The following is a 20,552-nucleotide window of genomic DNA, read 5'->3' on the forward strand; positions in this document are numbered from 1 at the left end:
ATTTTCAAAGTTTCTATTCCCAACTATAGACAAATTATTTGTCGTTATCTTTTAGATTATCAACAATAAAACTTCTTAATTAGAAATGCTTTCGGTTATCACCAAGGATGTGGTCAGAGGTGGATACATGATTTAAATTTTATGCATTCAACTTTTAAGATTTTTAGCATTGAATCCATTATAACTTTAAAGTAATGTGTTCATATTTCCTATTTTTGCATTTTTAATAATTTTTTACACATAATTCTTTTTACTCCATGTTGAAAGTTATGGGTTCAATTGGACTCGTTACAAGCATACTACATCCGCCCCTTGATGTGATGGGATGAATGGGATATTTTTATATTTAACCATAAGCTTCAGGTTTAAATCTTGAGAATGAAAAAATTTTTGGCAGGAAACACTTTTATAAGATAGACTCTATTCGACGCGAATCTAAATTAGTTGGATGAACTTTATAGACGAAATGGTTAAAATAAAAGGCAAAAAAAGAGGGAAAGTGATAATGGGGTAAGAAAGTTGGGTTATATTGAATGGAATTTAACCGTTCATACTTAAGTTGATTAATGATTCGTTAAAACACTAACAAATGCTTAGCTAGCTTTCTCTATATAAACCCAAGAAATGAGCTTGAATTTAACTCTCAAAGGAAACCTTTGTAACGCTTTTTTACTCTTTTGGATTCACACCTCAATCCCACAACCACACACACACTACCCACCCCCCTAGTAAAAAAACAAGACAAAATACTATAGAATCCCAAGAAAATTATTCCTGAAAAAACCATAGAACATTTGCTTCTTGTTTTGCTTCTCTACACTCTATACACAGGTATATGCATTGTCTTTTCTGTTTCTGTTTCTGTTTCTGTTTCTGTTTCTTCTTATATTTTTTGTTTCTTTTTCGTTTTTTACAAGAAAATGATTCTGGTTTTAATTAATGTGTATATATATGTGCAAATGTGGCTTTACAGGAAGTGAAAAAACTGGTTAGAAGGTGAGAAAAATGAAGAAGAGAGAATGGAGCTCTATTCTTGGATTGCTGGGAATCTTTCTTCAGCTATTTTTGTTGGCTGAATCTGCATTAACAAGAGAGTTAGAAGTCTTTACCTTTCTTTATGTTTTATTATAATAACTTCATTTTTAGTACTCTGCTATTTGACCTGCATTAATTTAAGAAATTAAAGACTAAGGTTTTGTGTGTTTAATATTTGTTTCTGTCAACTTGTGGTTTGCTCAATACATCCTGAGGAAATAGAGTTCATGGTCTTAGCTGACGATTTTTTTTTAAGTAACGATGGTATTCGGGTTAGCTTGCATACCTCGGCTATTTCATTGATATATGCTACTACTCTTTATCGGTATAGAAGCTACCATTAGTGTTAGTATGATATTTTTTATTTATAGATGACTATTACTACCAAGAGTTTGACTGCATTGTTTGATTCGATCTTATTTCATCTTGTTGTTATTCTTATTTGTTGCAATTACCTTTTCTTTTTCAGTCGTTCTCTAGCCGGCCTATCTGCCCTTCCAGGGATAATGGTAAGAGGTAAGGGTAAGGCTGTGCAGGGGCGTATCTAGAGTATAGTGTATGGGTTCCCGGGAACCCAGTAACTTTTGCGTAGACCCTGTATTTTTATTAAAAAATTTACTAAATATCTATAAATATCTAACCGTGAACCCAGTTATTATGGTATATTAATTTGAGATTGCGACAGGAACCCATAAACTTCAAATCCTGGATCCGCCTGTGAGGTTGCGTACATTTTACCCTCTCCAGACCCCACTTGTAGAAAACTATTGAGTATGTTATTGTTGTTGTTTACTGGCATAGAAGTTGTATATATAACTCTGCGACAAAAACTTGAACAAATAAAAAGAATAAATACCAAGCAATTTTTTGTCTTTGCTGGAATGTAAGCACTATTCTCCACTATTTTTGCCCACTTTATTAACTGCTAACCCATTATCTTTACATGCAACTGACGAGTCAGAATCATGAAAACTGAAAATTGTTTTTGGGGTTTTACTTGTTTAGTGGCTAATCTAATTTCGGAATTCTCTGTACATGAACTTCTAGTTGAAGGGTAGGATGGAGAATTCACACCTTATTTTTCCACTTCCTTTTCCTTTTATTTCTGTTTTATTTATTGTTCTTTCTTTCTTTCCCTTTTTCTCGTTTTATTTTTCTTTTCCTTTTAAAAAAAGAAAAGAAAAACTCATGGGCTTCATTTAAATACATTCCTCCCTCCCAGTTAAAAAGAATTTTGACACACAAAAAAGATTGGTGTTCTTTAATATAACATAAAATATTTTGGCTATAAAAAATGTCATTATGAGAAAAATAAAAAATTTAATGTCAACTAGGTTTCAAATATATAAATATTTATGTTTTGATGCACTATTAAAAAGCTGTTAATAAAGACATTAATACTTGTATTAAGGTATGTTGTCTCCATCGTATCTTTTCGAGTGCGGCCGTTTCTCATACATTGTGATTGCGTGAATACGGAATGCACAAAAGGTAGCCCTTTTACCTAAGTATTAAAAAGTCCCACATTAAATAGAAGAGAGTCAGTCATAGATTTCTTCTACTATAATAGTTTACATATACTGCCTACTGAGAAATTAAAATTGTTCCTTGTTTAAAATGTCGCAACGTATCTGAGCAAATGACACTTGTCAAGTGATTCTGTGATCGAATGGTGAAAAGTGGTCTAAGAATTTGCCTTTTCAGTTTCACACACTAATTTTTGTTCTCACATGAACTAACTTGTCATCTCGTATCATGTTTTTCTTTTTTATTCCTCCACACCACACAATAACATCTCGTGAACGTCCTAAAAAACAAAAAGAAAAAAGAGAAGAAAAAAAGATATATTTTTCCTTTAACATTCTTCATCTAATTACTCCAACCACTTTGAGTTTATATGTGCACCCCCTAACTTTAGAGAAAGGTATTCCCACCTTCTTGAGATGACATTTAATAATATGCATTATATGCTATTTCTTGGAATCACCCTATTAAAAATGATGTCCCCATTTTATAGGGCTGCTATATATTATTCCCTCCTGTTTATTTTACTTGATTTTTTTGGCGGTCTCACAAAACTTGATTTGTTTAGATATCAAGAAAGATTTAATTTCTTTTTTTCAAAGTTTTTTTGGAGTAAAAATCTTAGGAGTATTTGTTATATTTTCAATGAACAAATTAAAATTAATATGATCAATTTCATTGTTAATTAATGATAAAAAGTGGATCCCTTAATATGTGTGAAAACAACCAAAAATTTAATTAAATGGACATGAGGAAGTAATAGCTTAGAAAAAAAAATCTCATTATAAGATTAGAAAATATATTTGCAAATAATTATTTATAAATAATGGGACTATTAACCTAGAAAATAAGATAACTACTTATTATAATAGTTAAGTACGTGGGACGTCATTATAGAACCAAGAAGTTATTTTATTTAAGTGGCGAACGATAGACCGACTTATGCAAAAAACTAAAAAAAAATAAAAAAAAAATTATGCCGCTGGCCCTTAAGAAAAACTTCATAACTATTCAACCAACTAGTGCCAGATGTTTTTTGTTTAATTAAAAAGAAAAAGGCCAAAAAGAATTGATATTAAAGAGATAGAATATACTGGAAGTTAAAGAGAACCCGTGAATGAGACATGTCACTTTTCATTGGAGTCTGTGACTTTTTAGGCCAACTGTTGACTAAATTTATAGTTCTCCTAAATTTAGAGGCTCAAAAATGATAGACATTGCCCTCGCCCTTTTTCTCGTCTTTTCTAGCATTAAAAGAAATTTTTCCTTGTTTCCAATCCGATGTTAGACACTTGCATTCCGACCTGGGACCTGATTTTCTAGCATTAAAAGAATTCTTTTTAGTTTTCTATTCGGTAGTTGATATATGCATTGAATACCGATAAATTTAGGTTTGTGCTGGAAAGTCATACGCTACGGGTAAACAGTTCCCTAAGAACGACGATTTCATACCCAGAACTCGAATACGAGACGTCTGGTTAATGATAAAGGAGTACTTATCACCCGATCTCAACCTTTGTTGCTCTATTAAAAGAAATTTCACTTCATTTACTAGTAATTGTGTTTTATCTGTGTACTTATAATAGTTTAAGTCTGCATTCTTTTCTATAATTTTCAATTCACTATTGCTTGGTCTCTAATTTTTGCTCTTTTTTGGGAAATTGTTTTGCAGAAAAATAAATAAGAAAAACAGCCAATTAGACGAGCAGTCTTTTCCACCAGTACAATTGCTTAGACTGGATGATTATGTAAAATCTTCTATTATCACCTATTTAAGCTTTCCTCTTTCTTTTTTTATTTTTACTATTTCTCATAGATTAAACTAAAAGAAAAATGAAAAATGGTGGCTTATAAACATATAGGTAACTCTACTAATTCGGAATAAATGAAATAAAGTTAATTGATAAAAAAATTTATTCTTTTATTTTAAGAAAACACTTTTATATTTCCATCTTATTTTTTGTTCTTTTAAAGGTGGTGGTTAATAATGGACTGTTTAACATTACTTTCTCTGTTCCTGGGGGAATGGTCACTGGAATACAATACAATGGGATTGATAATTTATTGGAAGATGAAAATGAAGATGATAACAGAGGGTAAGTTTTTTACACATTATATTCTATTTACTTCATTTTTCTTGGTTAAAATATTCACTTAATTTGAATTCTTGAAATGAAAATAGGTATTGGGATATTGTTTGGAACAAGCCAGACAAACCAGGGATTTTTGACAAGTACGTTTTATTTTCTTTTTTCCCTACAAATTTTGACTCGTAAAATGCAATTTCAATATAATTAACTACTAAAAGGGATTTCTATTTCTGATATGCAGATTACATGCAACAGAGTTTAATGTTATTATGGAAGATGAAAATCAAGTGGAGCTTTCATTTACAAGGACTTGGGATTCTTTAAATTCCTCACATCTTTCCATGAATATTGATAAAAGGTGGTAATTTAAGTCTCTTTACCTTCGTCTTTGCGATAATAATCGTTAAACGCGTTAGTATTATTCTCGTATTTTTTTATACTTATATTTTTATTACTCTTATTATTTTTTTTACTTCGATTACCTTGTTATCTTGTTGTTGTTAATGTATCTTTTTTCCATGGCTTCTACACTTTCGCATTTCTTAAAAGAATGAGAAAAATGATGCGACTCTATAACACTAAGAATGTATTATTATTTTATTGTTATTATTGTTATGCCAATTAAGTCACTACTATTCCAAGAAGGAAAATTGCCATTAATTACTCATTTAAAGACGAAAAGGGAGCAATTTAGTCAAACATCCATTATAAAATTAATGCTATTAACTATTTTATGTGATTGTGCTTGATTCATTTGGGATTTGTTGTGGTGTAATTAAGAAATAAAATATTCCTCTTTTTTTTTAAAACTTAATTTTTTCTTTTCTCTAAGCTCGTAGGTTTATAATACTAAGAGGAAGTTTTGGATTTTACTCTTATGGTATTTTGGAACGTTTAGAAGGATGGCCAAATATTGATGTCTACCAAGGAAGAATTGTCTTCAAGCTCAAAGAAGAATTGTAAGTAAATACAAATACTATAGATGTCTTTATTATTTATTCTCTTTTTTCTTTTCCTTTATTTTTTTCTATATTTGGTAAATTCCCTAATTCAACTATTTTACGTATGCTTGTTTTTTTTATAATTATTTATGGGGCATCCTTTCCAGAGGCGGAGCCGGAATTTTAAACTTATCGGTTTTGGTTTCCAAATCTTTTAAGTTAGTGGGTTCTAAATTACTAATTTGTACATTTTCAATGAATTTCTTAAGAAAATATATGATTTGGACCAAAGCTACCGGAATCAGCCGAACCCGTATGCTCTACTCTCCCTCCGACCCTGATTCTCTCGAGGGGCGGAGTATGATCCATAAATTTTTTCGAAATAATTAAATTTAAGGGATCTTTATACAAATAGCTGGCCATATTCGTTGTTTATTTTTTCTAGCCATATATATAGTTTATACATTAATTATACACAATTATATATCTATAATATATAAATTATGTATATATTATACCTCTATCGGCTATTTTAAGTTTAAGTGGGTAGGTGAGGCGGCTATTTGGGTTATTTCTTCTAAATTAATTTAATGGTTTTAAAATTGTTTGGGCAGATTCCAATATATGGCAATTTCAGATGAACGGCAAAGGATTATGCCAACGGCCCAAGATCGTGAAATGGGCCAAATACTTGATTATCCAGAAGCTGTTCTTCTTACAAACCCAACTAATTCTTTCATCAAAGGAGAGGTAAATTTCAAATTCTACAGTATTGTTTTAATTTTTTACCTTTAATTTTATTTATTTACTCGTAAATATGTATTTAGGTTGATGACAAATATCAATATTCTTGTGAGAACAAAGATAATCGGGTCCATGGGTGGATAAGCCCAAATCCACGAACCGGATTTTGGATGATAACACCAACCGATGAGTTCAGAACTGGTGGGCCTCTTAAACAAGACCTTACTTCTCATACCGGCCCAGTAAACCTCAATGTAAGTAGCTTCTCCGGATAAATTTACAAAATAGCCGTTTTTTGAACTTGTAATTTAAAAATAGTCATAGATTAAAATATTATCTAATAATTAGCCAATATTCAAAAAATCAGGGCAGTATCTCGGATTGAAATCCATGACACTGTCACGGTGTTTACTTTTCAACGTATTTTCAAACTCTGGCTATTTTTCAAAAAAAGGTCCAAAAAGGGCTAGCCTGCACAACTTTTACAACTTATCCTATAAAAATTAAAACATGATTTTTTCAATTTTTTTCGATTAAATTTTCATCAGATTTAATAAACTGCTGTCAATTTTATCGTGCAAACACTATGAATTTCAAAGTGTATTGGGTACATATTAAGCTTAATATTTTTGGTCAAAGATCATTTTCAGTGGCGGACCCAGGATTTTGTGCAAGCGGGTTCAATTTTAGAAGTACATAACTTTAGTCGTAAAATAGTAGTTGTCAAGTGGGTTCAAATAAAATTTTTATACAAAAATTTACACAGTTTTAATTCTAATTTATACATATACACAATATTATTTTTTGGCGAAGCGGGTTCAATTGAATCCGCTAGCCACCACGTGGGTCCGCCACTGATCACTTTTAGCCCTCGGCTAAAACTATTTACATCATGGAACCGAAAAAGTGTTTAAAATTTATATATAACATACAACAATGTGTATATATACAAAAAATATATATTTTTTCGGCTATTATATTTAGAGCTGTTATATAGTATCATTTTCCCATTTTTTTCCCGATATCAACCAAATGTGACCTAAGAAGAAACATGTGATCCGTATGGTGAAATACGGGCCAGATTATATATAAGTAAGTCACACATAATAGAATTTGATCAATTCTATTTGTCGTTAATGTCCTTATTTTGATCACACAGATGTTTTTTAGTACACATTATGCTGGAGAGAGTTTGGGACTGAAATTTAGAGAAGGAGAGCCCTGGAAAAAGGTGTTTGGCCCTGTTTTTACATACCTAAACTCTCTTTCACCTGATGAGCTAGACACTCTTACACTATGGACAGATGCAAAAGAACAAATGTTCATAGAAACTGAAAATTGGCCATATAATTTCCCTCTTTCGGAGGATTTTGTTCGATTTGATCAACGGGGTATTGTAACTGGCAGATTACTCGTTCGCGACAGGTACATTTACTTAAGAATCGCAATACTATATAATACTCCTTCTGTTCACTTTTAATTCTCCACTTTTGCGTTCCCTTTAAGAAAAAATAAATGAAGTATATATTTTACAATTTTACCCATATTAATAATAGAATTTCAGAAAGTCTTGGGAAATGATTTAGGGAATGAGTAGTTAACGATAAGGATAAAACAGGAAAAAAAAGATTGTCTTTCTCTTGATTTGCTAAAATAGACTAAGTAAAAGTAAAAATATATTTTTAGTATAATGGACAAGTAAAAGTGAATGGAGGGAGTATTAAAAAATGATTATATTTGAACTGGTCATCAATAAGCTAGAATTCTTTTTGTTTCAGCTATGTAAGTGAAAAGCTTATAACTGCAAACTCTGCTTTCATTGGATTAGCTGCTCCAGGAGATATTGGATCATGGCAAATGGAAAACAAGGTCAACCTTTTTTTTTATAACTCTTTTCTCCTATTAGGTTTACTACATTCTTTGTAAATTTCCAACTTTTACTTGTAATTGAAAAATAAAAGTTAACCATTTTATGTCTTTTTTTCTTCAGGCTTACCAGTTTTGGACTCAAACAGATACCGAGGGCTATTTCTTGATTAAGAATGTCATCCCTGGAAATTATAGCTTGTATGCTTGGATCCCTGGATTTATTGGAGATTACATGTACGACGCATACATCAATGTCACCCCAGGTTTGCAAATTAGTTTTAATTACTCCTGTATTTACATCCAATAGTGAATTTGCTATTTCAAAGTCAATATTGTTTATATATCGATTAATAGACTTTGGTCAATAAATAAGATACTCCTTCCGTTCAGAGAGTTCAAGAAAGAAAGATTTTTCACGTGTTGTTTTAAGCATGCTATAGCGTATAAGAGCACTTCATTGAGGGAAAAATGGAAAGTTTGATGTTAAAGATTTCCAAATAGTACTATAAAAAGGTGATACTCTTTTTGAAACAAACTAAAATATTGAGGGAGTATTTGATCTGAAATACAGCAATAAATATGATTTTTTGATTTTGATAGTGTTTGCGATTACATGGATTATATCTATTTATACAAATACCTCTGGTGATTTCCGCTCATTAATACATAGAGTCCAATAAGCATATCTTGCATTGGTACGGAAATGGGATCCCCAATAGCTGGAGACAAAAGATTCATATGAGAAAACATAAGTAAACGGGCCTCTATTTGAGCGTCCAAGGATAAAGTTACATGGACAACCAATTGATCTCCATCAAAATCGGCATTGAATCCCTTGCAAACTAATAGATGTAAACAAATAGCGCGCTCCTCCACTAAAATGGGCTGGAATGCCTGCATGCCTAATCTATGCCGAGTGGGTGCTCTATTCAACAATATAGGATGTCCCTGCATAACTTCTTGAAGGATTTCCCATACAATCCGCTCTTTTTCTCGAATTTTACTTTTTAGTACATTAACATGGCTATGAATAAAACAGGATCAAGAACAAGAGTAGAAACACTTGTATACAATGCGCCAAGGAATGGTCCAACATTATGGGAAATAGGAATTCCAGAAAGGACTGCTTCTGAATTCTTCATTCCTGATGCACAACCAAGACTCTTGAACCAATTATATGTCGTAAATAATGCAGAAAGGTGAACTAAATTTCATTCAGATAGCTTTTTTCTATCAAGTTTTATGTTGGTTTATTTTGCATAGTCAGAAATGTATTTTGTTGGTTTTTTCAGGTTCAGGCAATATGGATTATGGGATCGGTACACTGAAATATACCCTGATGATGATTTGGTTTTTACTGTTGGATTAAGCAGCTATCAAACAGATTGGTTCTTTGCTCATGTCAATAGATATATTTACAAGTATGTTCACAACATCTTTACACACTTCAGCCGTTTAGCGCGTTTTTTCAGTAGAACCTTCCCTTTGCATGATAAGTGAAAGGTCCGAGTGCAAATAGCGGAGCCAGAATTTTTAATATGGGACGTCAAAATTTTAAAAAAGTAAATACATAAAGAAGTCAAAGGAATTCAATACATAGTTTATAGTATTATTTTTACCTTACATGGTATTTTTCCGACACTAGCGAGTGTGCTTTGTATGATAGAAGCCATTATTCATGAAAAATACAACAACAAACCCAGTATAATCCTACAAGTGGGGTAGGGGGAAGGTAATGTGTACGCAGCCTTACCCAGCCCCTACCCTACCCTGTACAGGTAGAGAGGTTGTTTCCGGTAGACCCTCGATTCCAAATTATTCATGAAAAATGTTTTCTTAAAAAAGACTTTCTTGTAACCAAAAATCAGAAAATGACTTTCGTCGTATCAAACACACCTTCTAAGTTATACTTTCTAAGGAATATGGACCACATAATAAAAGAGAACAGAACATTGCATATTTTAATTTATTATATAGTCTTGATTCTGACCTTGATTATACAGTGATGATGGAAACAAGACTTATGTACCAACTACATGGCAAGTTTTATTTGATCTTGATGATATTGATCAATCAGCAAATTATACTCTTCAACTAGCATTAGCCTCAGCAAATGATGCTGAACTTCAAGTATAAACTAATATCTTCTCAATCCTTTTTCTTGTAACTGTCCTAGTTTATTCACAACTTTTTCGACTAATTACATGTATATGTTCCTTCATTTTTAGGTTCAATTTAATGATCCAGACACAGATGCTCCTCACTATACAACAGGATTGATAGGCAAAGATAACGCGATAGCTAGACATGGGATTCATGGATTATACAGACTATATACTATAAATGTTCCTGGTTCTCTTCTTGTGTTTGGAACCAATGTTATGTATCTGAAACAAACTAGAAGTGAAAGGCCTTGGAGAGGAATTATGTACGATTATATTCGACTTGAAGGCCCTCCTGAAAGTAATTAATCCGGAGGGATTATTGAGCTTAAACTTTTAGATGAAATAGAACGGGTAAATTTTGGGTTTTGTACATGTTGATAGAATTTGAAGGCTCGAGAAAAGTTTATCTATCTATTTCTTCGTGTTTTAAGCATAGGTGCCTGTAAATATTTGGTAGCTTAGTCTACTAATCTAGAGCCGGTAAAAATTTAAATGCTTTTTTCCCTTCTTTGATTAAGCTTTATGTTTCAAGCACGTTGATATTTAATTTTAACCAATAAGAGAGAAACCAATGTATAGAAATAGTTGCTTCTTGGTTGATGATTGAGTGGAATCAATCCCAAAGACAATAACTCACATGATTGAAATAGTTAATAAAGAAGCAAAAGCAATTCTATCAGTCTTTTTTTCATGGTTTAATAATCTAATATTCGCATCTCACTTGCCCTACTCAATCGAATTAGCGCTGGATAGGTCCACTAAAGCACACCTTATGAAAAAGTTCTCATGAGGTCGAGACCTTTAATTAAGACTTAAAAGTATATGGCACACCATTGGTGTTATTCTATTTAATAAGTTCACCCTGTCTTCTAAGCCAACTTTGTGCTATTTGGAATAAAATTCGTTCAGATGGTATTATTGGAAAGTACACTATTTTAGGGTGCGTTAACAAGAAAAAATTTAAAAAGGTAAAATATTCCTTTTCTATGAGCGCAGACTTTTTGTTGACTTTCCTTATTTATTGAACAAAACTAAGTATGCTCTGTGCTCCCTCCGTTCAAGGATCATCTGTACCAGGTTCTTCTGGTAGTTATTCTGGTTCTCAAGGTCCACCTCAGAACTTACCATCCTTTTCAGAGAGGGGGTGCTTTGAGTGTGGAGACTTGGGCCACATAAAGAGATATTGTCCCCGCCTTACGCGAGGTCCAGTTCAGCAGAGGAGTCATGTTACGACTTCTGCACTAGCTGCCCCACCACCTTCCCAGTCGGCTCGGGATGGGGCTCAATCAGCTAGGGGTCACCCAAGAGGGGGAGGCCAATTATGTGGCGGTCAGGCCTGATTTTATGCTTTTCCTGCCAAGCTATATGCTGTTGCTTCAGATGTAGTGATCACAGGTATTTTTGTATAAGGTCGAAATAGATTTCGGCCTTCCTATGTTCGATCGAGTTCAAGTGTTAAAAAGTCGGAATTAGATTTTTGAGAGTGAGCTCCGAAGTCGGTACTAACGAGCCTCGAACCCGAAGGTCGATCGAGGAGTCGGCTCGATAACCCTATCGAGCCCGTGGCCAAATCGATCCGCAAGACACTGCTTCGAGGTCGAAAGTGCGCGACGCCCATCTCGAAGGTCGGACTCGAGCCAAGACCGAAAGGTCCAACCCAATAACGAGCTCGAGCCAGTATCGAGCTCACATACAAGAGCCGTTGTGACCGCACCAAGAGAGAGAATCTTGGCGGGAATCAAGGAAGAGACAAGTCATCATGGGCCTTCCACTATATGTTTTATTTTATTGTTTTTTATAATAACACTCTTCTATAAAAGGGGGAATCCTTGTAAGCTAAAGGGCAGAGACAAAAAAATAAATCACTTCTCAGATCGAAAGATATCCCTTTGTGTTTACTTTACTTTATCTCATTTACTCTTATTGCTCACTATTTGCATTTTCATAGTCAAGAATATACGTATCTCTATTTCTCTACACGATTTATATCGGATTGTATCGCATAATCCTTAGAACCACACACAAAATCTAACGTTATCCGATTTTTTCGGTAAACAATTTCCATATTCATTATGTTTATATCCAAAGAAGTATAAAATTAAATTTCTCTTAGTTCTACAAACCCCGGGATGAAGTGTGGCTCACCAAGTCAGCTGGGAAGAAGGTGTACTACTATCACTGCTCAATGTCTCCTGCTGTGGAACCACCTACATCCATTTAAAGATGCAGCGCCCCCGGCAAAAGGGACATTAGTACCGTTGAATAATACTAGTATGAAAACTAAACACCAATTTTATGAATTTAGAAATACAAGATAATTATGATGAACCAGCTCAGCAATAGAATAATATAGATAACCGTCTCAACCATAGAAAGCTTATTAAAAGCTATCAACAATATTTATAGGATTTAAGATGAGATCCTCTATAACTATCTTCACACAAAGCGGCCCCGCCGCCTCACCCGATGTATGCAGGTGGAGGTGTACGTACAATACCACAACTCAAATCAAGCGGCCCTATCGCCTCACCTCAATGTATATGGGTGGATGTATAACCACAGTACCAAGAACCTACATAAAGCGGCTATGCCGCCTCACCCCAATGTATGCGGGTGGAAATGCATCAACGATACCAATACCAACACAAAGCGGCTATGCCGCCTCACCCCAATGTATGCGGGTGGTGATGCCACAACAATACCAAAACCATACACAAAGCGGTCGTACCGCCTCACTCCAATGTAAGCGGGTGGAGGTGCAGTCTTTCTATACCATAATCCCTACACAAAGCGGTCATGCCGCCTCACCCCAATATATATGCGGGTGGAGGTGTATCAGAGTCACAATCTCTATACCATAATCCCCACACAAAGCGGTCATGCCGCCTCACCCCAATGCGTGTGGGTGGAGGTGTATCACAATCACACTCTCTACACAACTTGGCATAATAATGTTCAGATAAATCACGACTAGAAATTATAACATGTGGATACATAATCCATAGTTTGGGACACAACCTCAATTTATAATGCAATATGATTAGAGCATTTCAAATACGAATTGAACATATATAATCGTCACAAAACTTATCGGAATACTCGATTTATAATCAACATCTCGAAACTTACAAGGATAATGAGAATTCCAACTCTTAAAGAAAAGTTTAGCCAACATACCTCAATTGAGATTCCTTAAACTCTAAAACGTTCCGGAATTCTTAGCAACTTCAATCAATTTTAGAAATATAACAAATTGAACCACAATGAGGAAGATGATCATGTTTCTAGCTCATTTGAGTATTTTATCAAACACAAGGTGTGCATAAGGTTTCAAGGTCCCTTTTATGGAGGATTCCATCATCCCACAACCCAATCTTTACCATGCTTAGTTCAACAATCTTCCTACACCCCTTGATATCACATGCATGTAAAATAATCAACTCTCATGCCCAAACATTATCTTGCTAATTACCCATATTTCAGTTGATTTCGAAATTAGGGTTCAGGGTGTAGAATCTTACCTCTAGGATGAAGACCTAGTGAACTTGCCTTCTTAATCTTCCAAAACTTGAGCAAGAATTGAAGAACAAATATTGGAGAACACCTTCTCACTCTAGGGCACCCTCTCTCACTCTAAAATGTTAGATAATAGCTTAAAAATGACCCAAAGAGTGTATTTAACGAAATAGGGTCGGGTTTTAAAAACCCAAAAATGGAGCTCCGGAACAAGGTATGCGATCGCATAACCGATATGCGGACTGCATATCGGTCGCATAGTTGGTTACAAAATAGCCAAAAGAACTGCCTGTGTATGCGGTCACTATGCGGTCCGCATAACCGTTATGCGGTCGCATAATGCACCGCATAACACTTATGCGGTCGCATAGTCGACTGCATAATTGCTCCAATTGGCCCAATTAACTGCCCACTCTGCGGCCATTATGTGGTCTCCAGAGTTATTCTGCGGTCGCATAATGGACCGCAAAAATGCACTTTTTCGCCTAAACTTTTTCTTTACTTTCCGGTGCATTGTTCAACCCAAACACGTAAGCCTAGTCCGACACCATGAAATATTATTTTCTTTGCAAAATTTACCGGGCTTACCACTTAAGTACTTCGAAATTTTACGGGGTGTTACAGTAGTAATGCATATGTCCGGCGTGGTACCTGTCTGGTTCAATAGTCTCCCCAACTACAATGATCTTTTGGTTCAACATGTGTTGGTCCTCGCATTTGAATAGAATAACCTCTCATTTGAAGTCTTAATTATATTGAACCATATTGGAAGCCCGAGGTATGACTTGCTTCCTCCCAGATTGCCTCATTACCTTTATAGGAGCATAAGGGTAGATACTTCATAACCCAATCAGCACCAAGTGAATGGTCCCTTTGGACCTGATGATGAACTCTCTACTAGGAAACCACTCAAATATCCAATGCACTTGTTCGTCTGCCAGATTACTGAAGAAACGTACCCAACCTACAGTATGTCCAGGCTTTGCAAACCTATCTGGAGAAAACATCATTTTCTTTGGATGATAACTGACGATGTCATCATTCAGTGGTCTACGCAAGAGCTCCTGATGGTAATTTTCCCTCTGAAAATGCTCTAGCAGCCAAACCTATAGTAGAAGATTGCAACCCTCGAAATGTCCAAATCCATGCTTGTACCAATCTAAGGCTCGGTACATCTCAGCTAGTATCATAGGGATGATGGTGTATTTCTACCCTTCGATACCTTCCATCACGGTCATGGCGACCATTGCCAAGCGAATGTGAATTTTCCCTCCTTGCATTGGAAAAATTAGCAAACCCAAGAAGCAGACTATGAAGACATAAACTCGGCAGTGGACCCAGCCCAAAGAGTTAATAGCTGACTCCTCGTGATGTAAATGGTATGACTTGTTGTGCCCATCCGCTCATAGAGAAACTCGAAAGGGATGTAGGATTTCTTCAAGCAAACCAACTCGCCGTTCTTCTTAAACCCTAGAATTTTAAGAAAACTGCATGGAGTGTGATTTTTTGGCACCAACAGACCTTTACTATCCTATGGCAATTTGGCGAAAACCCATATCTCATCTAGAAGAGGAGTCATTTCTATATTACCAAATCGAAAAACAACTCTCTTTTCATCCTAGAACATAGTGGCTGCCTCAATTAATTCTCTGTTTGGTCGAATGTTCAGCAAAGACAGCAAGTTACCCAACACCCTTCTCATGTGGTTTCTGTCACATGGTGCAAGGTCATTCCACCATTCGATCATCAGAGGTGGGATATTCTGGACCATGCCAAACCTAGAAATTTCGTGCTTCATTTTCTGCAAACAAATAAAAGTTAACCATTTCCCCTTCCATATTTGACTATTTACGCAATAACGGTCAATGTGTTGGCATGCTTTCTCGAAGTAATGCACATAATATGATGGTGTCATTTGGGATTGTGGAAATCCCTTTGGACTTTGGGCAAGTCTTGGCTAAGCGGATTAATGCGTCAATGACATTTTAATCTATACTAGGTTTTAACATGAAGCATGCACATTTAAATCAGAGCGGGGTTTTTAAGAAGGGTCTAGACTGATACTCTCAAGTGGACAACTTGAGAAGGAAAGGCACGGGACCGTCGACTGTACCGTTGATCGACTAGTCTATCACTAATAAGCCTTTCCAATTTAAAAGGTTATTTTAAGGAAAGCACAGACACTCATCAAGCGCCGCTATATTGATAATAAATACGAGTGGAGTATGATGTTGAAAGCATGCTTTATGCGAAAAATAATAACACGTTGCCAGATATTTTGCATGATGAAAGAACGTAAGAATAGTAAATAATGCGATAAACAAAAGAAAGAAGGGAAGAAAAAAAAAGGAAGACAAAGGAGAGAAGTTAGCATAGCTTACGAAAAGTTCGAGAACGTAATTAAATGAAGCAAATAAGGGAGATAGGGATGGGAGATACATGATATAGCAATTTTAAGAAAATAAGGGAAATAGGGAGGGGGATGTACATGAAGGAATTCAAATAATCCATCAATCTACACAAGCAAAAACTTCATTATGGTAAGAGCTTAAATATATCCCCAACAGAGTCGCCATGTTGTCGCACTCCTTTTTCTTGTGAAAATGAGTTTCAACATGTGATAACTCTTTTAGATGGGTATTAAAAGAGAAGGGTCACCACCTAACGATTTTAAGGTGCATTAGGGCACCTATTTATAAATAACTTTGTTTAACTAGTCTACGTCACCAAAGATCGGGTAAGGGCTCAAATTACCTTAAAGAGAAGGGGTTAGGCATTCTTCAGGGTCCACAATTGTGATTCTCGGATGAATTTTTAAGCTATGTAGGATTATTGAATTATAATTATCCTATGTGATCATATAAGTTAAAGAAATATGGAGAGTCTAAATATCTAATTATAATGTGAAACAAGCATTAAAAGAGATTGCACATATGGAAAAAGTGGATTATACATCAATAAGTGCTTGGTACAATCTTTTGAGGATTACATGGTACAACCTAGTTTGATCTAAGTTTAAATAAATAAGGGCACAAGTAATAACCATATATAAGGGGGGGGGGGTCGTAAGTTTTTTAGCCTAAAGGATCACCCCGTACAACATAAGTAATACTTCACAAGTCCGTTTAAGGTAAGGGCTACTCATATTTTTCAGCGGGCACAAACTATCATCTCCTGCTACCCAATTACTATCTTAAAGTTGTTTACCTAATGCATTCTAGTTCAAGTCTAAACCGCGTCCTATGCTTGCATTACCTGTCCCATGCATGTAGTCCAGGAGGCTTTGTACCTACTACTTTGATGGTTCTAGACTTTACATAGGATGCTCAAAAAATGATAAAACTAGGCACACAATCAAAACAAGTAGGATTGCACATAATTAACAATTGAGGGCTCAAATTGGCCTCCTCACATAGACATAAATACATGCAAACAATTATAGGCTTATGCTAATAGTGTTCCAGGTTATGCAGTGAACGGTTGTAGGTATGAAGATTTGGAGTCGAGATACTTAAAAATTGTTCAAAACCTATAGGTCATGATTTCTATGTGATTGAACGACCCAAAAATTGATATAAGATCCTACGAACTACTGATTTAAGAAATGGTTTATTAGAACCCTATAGGCATGATCTCTAGGTGAATTATGACTAGACTAAGGGATCATAGAAAATGCGTAGTTATTTGTCTTTGATCCTATAGACATGATTTCTAAATGAATAGCGAAATCCTTTAGGCATGGTATCTAGATAATAACGTTCGGGCAATAAAGTAATTGAGAACATATACTGGTTTCATGTTATTCCTATAGGCATATCATCTATGCAGCAGTATGATAATGATAGCAGTAGCAACAATCTTAATTAGGCATGATTCCTTAGATGGTCAGATTTAGGCGATTTTAGGCATGAAGTTGTTTAAAGAGCGCAAGTTGTTGCATTGATTCTATAGCCATGATTTCTAGGTGATCCATACAATTCAGATAGATATCAATGCAAGCAGTCTCAATTACTCAAGCAGAATCCTTTAGGCATGCTATCTAACAACACATAGAAATAGAGCATGTTGAGCAAGTAGCAAATGAAGCATTTATATCCTATAGGCATGTTTTCTACCCTTTCATGCGAGAATTAAAGTATCCCAGCCCCCCACTTTCATTAACTCCCCCATTATTCATTTTACAAGTTATTACATACCAAATGAAATAAATATAGGCCCAAACATAGGCTTTAAAATAACCCAGCGATGCATCTGGGACTTCAAATAGGCTTGAAATCTCGGACATGCCCATATTCCAGGCGCGGACAGTGTGCTCAAAACCATAGTACCAAGAATCAGATTTAGCAGCCAGGCCCAACAACAAAACAATTCTCTTGCCCATCCATTAACAATTACAACCAATGAAGACACGAATGGCAACTCATGCAAACCAAAATCATGTAGGATAACTCAAATTCTAAGGAGGAGCATACGCACATTTGGCCGAAAATACTACAACTAGGAGGAGAAAGAATTCTAAACATCCCAAAGACTTGACACACACTTGAACTTCACATAAAGACATACAAGATGTAGAGGATATGCAGAATACATAGAATGGGCACATACAGGGGCTTTCAGATTAGCAAACAAATTCAAAGTAACGGACTTCTTAGGATACACATGATTTAATTGCAGGAATCTGGCAAACAAGAATCCATAAAGCAAAGGTACTAAGCATAAGAGTTCAAAGCAGGTAGGGTCATGAATTAATTCTAAGAAGGTTAACAAGTAGAAATGACATGCTCGAGAGGCACCCTTGGGGCAGATACTAATAGTAGTCTTCACAAGAAGACCTCAACATAAGAATGCAAGGTAATACATAACTAAGAATTGTAGGTCAGTTCATGGCAAGCAGAAGTGTTAATAAGAAAAGCTTATTAAGAAAATTCAAGGCCAACAATATCTCAAACTCAGCACAACAATTAATTATTATGGTAATTGCGCATTACGAGTAAATAATCGAACTAATTAGAGCTCTTTATGATATTTTGAAATTATATTCAAATTTGAGCTCATTTAAGTTGATTTATGCATTGAATAGTCATGTATTGAATTGTTGAAATTCAAAAAACATGTTTCGTTTTTAGAAAATTTTAACTTAGACAAATTAGTCTTAAGTACCTGCAAAAAATTGGTTGCATTTCAGATTAATTAATTCTAAGTGCATCTTAAATGTAATTTGTGCACTTCAGATTAATTCGTCTTAAATGCATGCAAAAATTTAGCTGTACTTCAAAATAATTAGTCATAAGTGCAATTTTTGCGCTTTAAAGTTTACACTATATAACTTCAGGTACGATTGTCTGATGTTTGCACTGTGCAATTTATAGGATAGTAATTTATCATAAATAACTGGAATTTTGCCGAAATTTGGCCAACTGGCCAAACCGACTTTGACAAAAATATGTCCCTGGTCAGTTGTAAATACTTAAATAGCTAATAAAACTAAAGTTCAACTTTACTTTCCATTTTACTGTTGAAAAAAAAATATACTTTGCATCTTACGTGAAGCTAAATTTGAAGAAATTAAATAAGGAATGCGACCGTACTGTAGTTAACCATTTATTACATATTATATAATACAAATTCAAACGGTCTATATATACGCACAGAAAATGTCTGCTCTTTTCACTAATTATTTTCTAGTTCTTCCAGTTTTGATTTTAGAAGAGAATTGTTTTCTGTGTCTCAATTAAAAAGGTTCACATAAACCTTTTCTCTCAGCTGATCTCTCTTTCACTTTTTATTTTTCAATTTTTCTGTGTTATCTTGTAAGTAATAATATTCATTGATTTTTGTTTAGAGTCTAAATATTGACAAACAATTTATAATTCTTTTACATCGTCATATTAAGCAGACCTATAATAAAAGTTACGCTACGCTTCATATATAGTGTAACTTGAAAAATAGTGCAATAACGCGTTATAGCAATTAGTGTTATTACGGTAAGTTGATGAAAGATTCTTATACCGTTATTGTATATTAACTTAAATCCATTTCTTTAATGTTGACGTAATTTTTGCATGCGTGGTTTATACAATATTCGTGGATTTTCTTTAACTTTGATATTTGTTGTGTTGCAGTGTTAAAACATGCAAAAGATGGGTTTCAAAAAGCAAAACAGAATAGTTTTATGGTGGTTTGCTATTGTTTTCCAATTTTTCTTTTTTGTCAATGGTTCAAGGGTGCAACATTCTAGGTACTACTAGAAACTATTCCTTTATTTCTTCTCTTTTTAAATATGTGAATTATGTATTCAGATTTTAAAAAAAAACGATGATAGTGATCATGTGTTTCTCAAACTCCAAAAGTCTTTAAACTTCACCATGATTTCCCTTTTATATTATCTAGTCTTCTTAGTTACATACTTTAGGGCTTTAGGCTATAATTCGCACGGGAGCTAGAGTTCTAGCTACGAGTTCGGCATACAAAACTAAGTAACTTTAGCTAGGACTTAATGTATTTATATTAAGAAATTTATTAATTATATTTAAACAATTTAGGCAAGAACCTAATAAGCTGCTTTTCTAGTATCCAGAATCTATTAACTCAAAATTCTTGATCCATCTCTGATGATCACTATTCCAACGTATAAAGTCACTATAATTAGCAACCGAGGAAGAAAA

General features: G+C 34.5%; 2 protein-coding genes across 3 annotated transcripts in view; both read left to right on the forward strand.

Annotated features, from left to right (window-relative positions):
- The first annotated feature begins 655 nt into the window (after window positions 1-655).
- Window positions 656-10,776, forward strand: LOC104088906 (uncharacterized). Of its 2 annotated transcripts, XM_009593670.4 has the most exons (16): window positions 656-831; window positions 974-1,094; window positions 4,232-4,307; window positions 4,534-4,655; window positions 4,742-4,792; window positions 4,891-5,007; window positions 5,489-5,608; window positions 6,205-6,340; window positions 6,418-6,588; window positions 7,494-7,759; window positions 8,113-8,203; window positions 8,325-8,466; window positions 9,243-9,402; window positions 9,496-9,624; window positions 10,207-10,333; window positions 10,432-10,776. In XM_009593670.4, exons 2-16 carry the CDS (start codon window positions 1,006-1,008, stop codon window positions 10,672-10,674), a joined length of 2,040 nt encoding a protein of 679 aa, XP_009591965.1. In that variant the 5' UTR covers window positions 656-831; window positions 974-1,005; the 3' UTR covers window positions 10,675-10,776. The 2 variants fall into 2 exon arrangements, with proteins under 2 accessions (XP_009591965.1, XP_070031471.1); XM_070175370.1 differs by lacking the exons at window positions 656-831; window positions 4,232-4,307 and having other exon boundaries at window positions 990-1,094.
- Window positions 10,777-20,027: 9,251 nt separating this feature from the next.
- The window catches only part of LOC104112454 (uncharacterized), a 16,938-nt gene continuing 16,413 nt past the window's right edge, over window positions 20,028-20,552 (forward strand). Inside the window, exon 1 of the mRNA XM_070176939.1 lies at window positions 20,028-20,125. Within this exon, the coding sequence (XP_070033040.1) occupies window positions 20,028-20,125 (98 nt within the window). The remainder of the gene's footprint in view (window positions 20,126-20,552) is intronic.

The sequence above is a fragment of the Nicotiana tomentosiformis genome, chromosome 5 (assembly GCF_000390325.3).
Source record: "Nicotiana tomentosiformis chromosome 5, ASM39032v3, whole genome shotgun sequence".
Lineage (NCBI taxonomy): Eukaryota > Viridiplantae > Streptophyta > Magnoliopsida > Solanales > Solanaceae > Nicotiana > Nicotiana tomentosiformis.

Bases quoted from the DNA above. Each gene is read 5' to 3' on its own strand.
- LOC104088906 (XM_009593670.4), top strand. From the start codon at position 1,006: ATGAAGAAGAGAGAATGGAGCTCTATTCTTGGATTGCTGGGAATCTTT. The intron at 6,341-6,417 runs GTAAATTTCAAA...ATATGTATTTAG, and splicing joins ATTCTTTCATCAAAGGAGAG to GTTGATGACAAATATCAATA. The intron at 10,334-10,431 runs GTATAAACTAAT...CTTCATTTTTAG, and splicing joins CAAATGATGCTGAACTTCAA to GTTCAATTTAATGATCCAGA.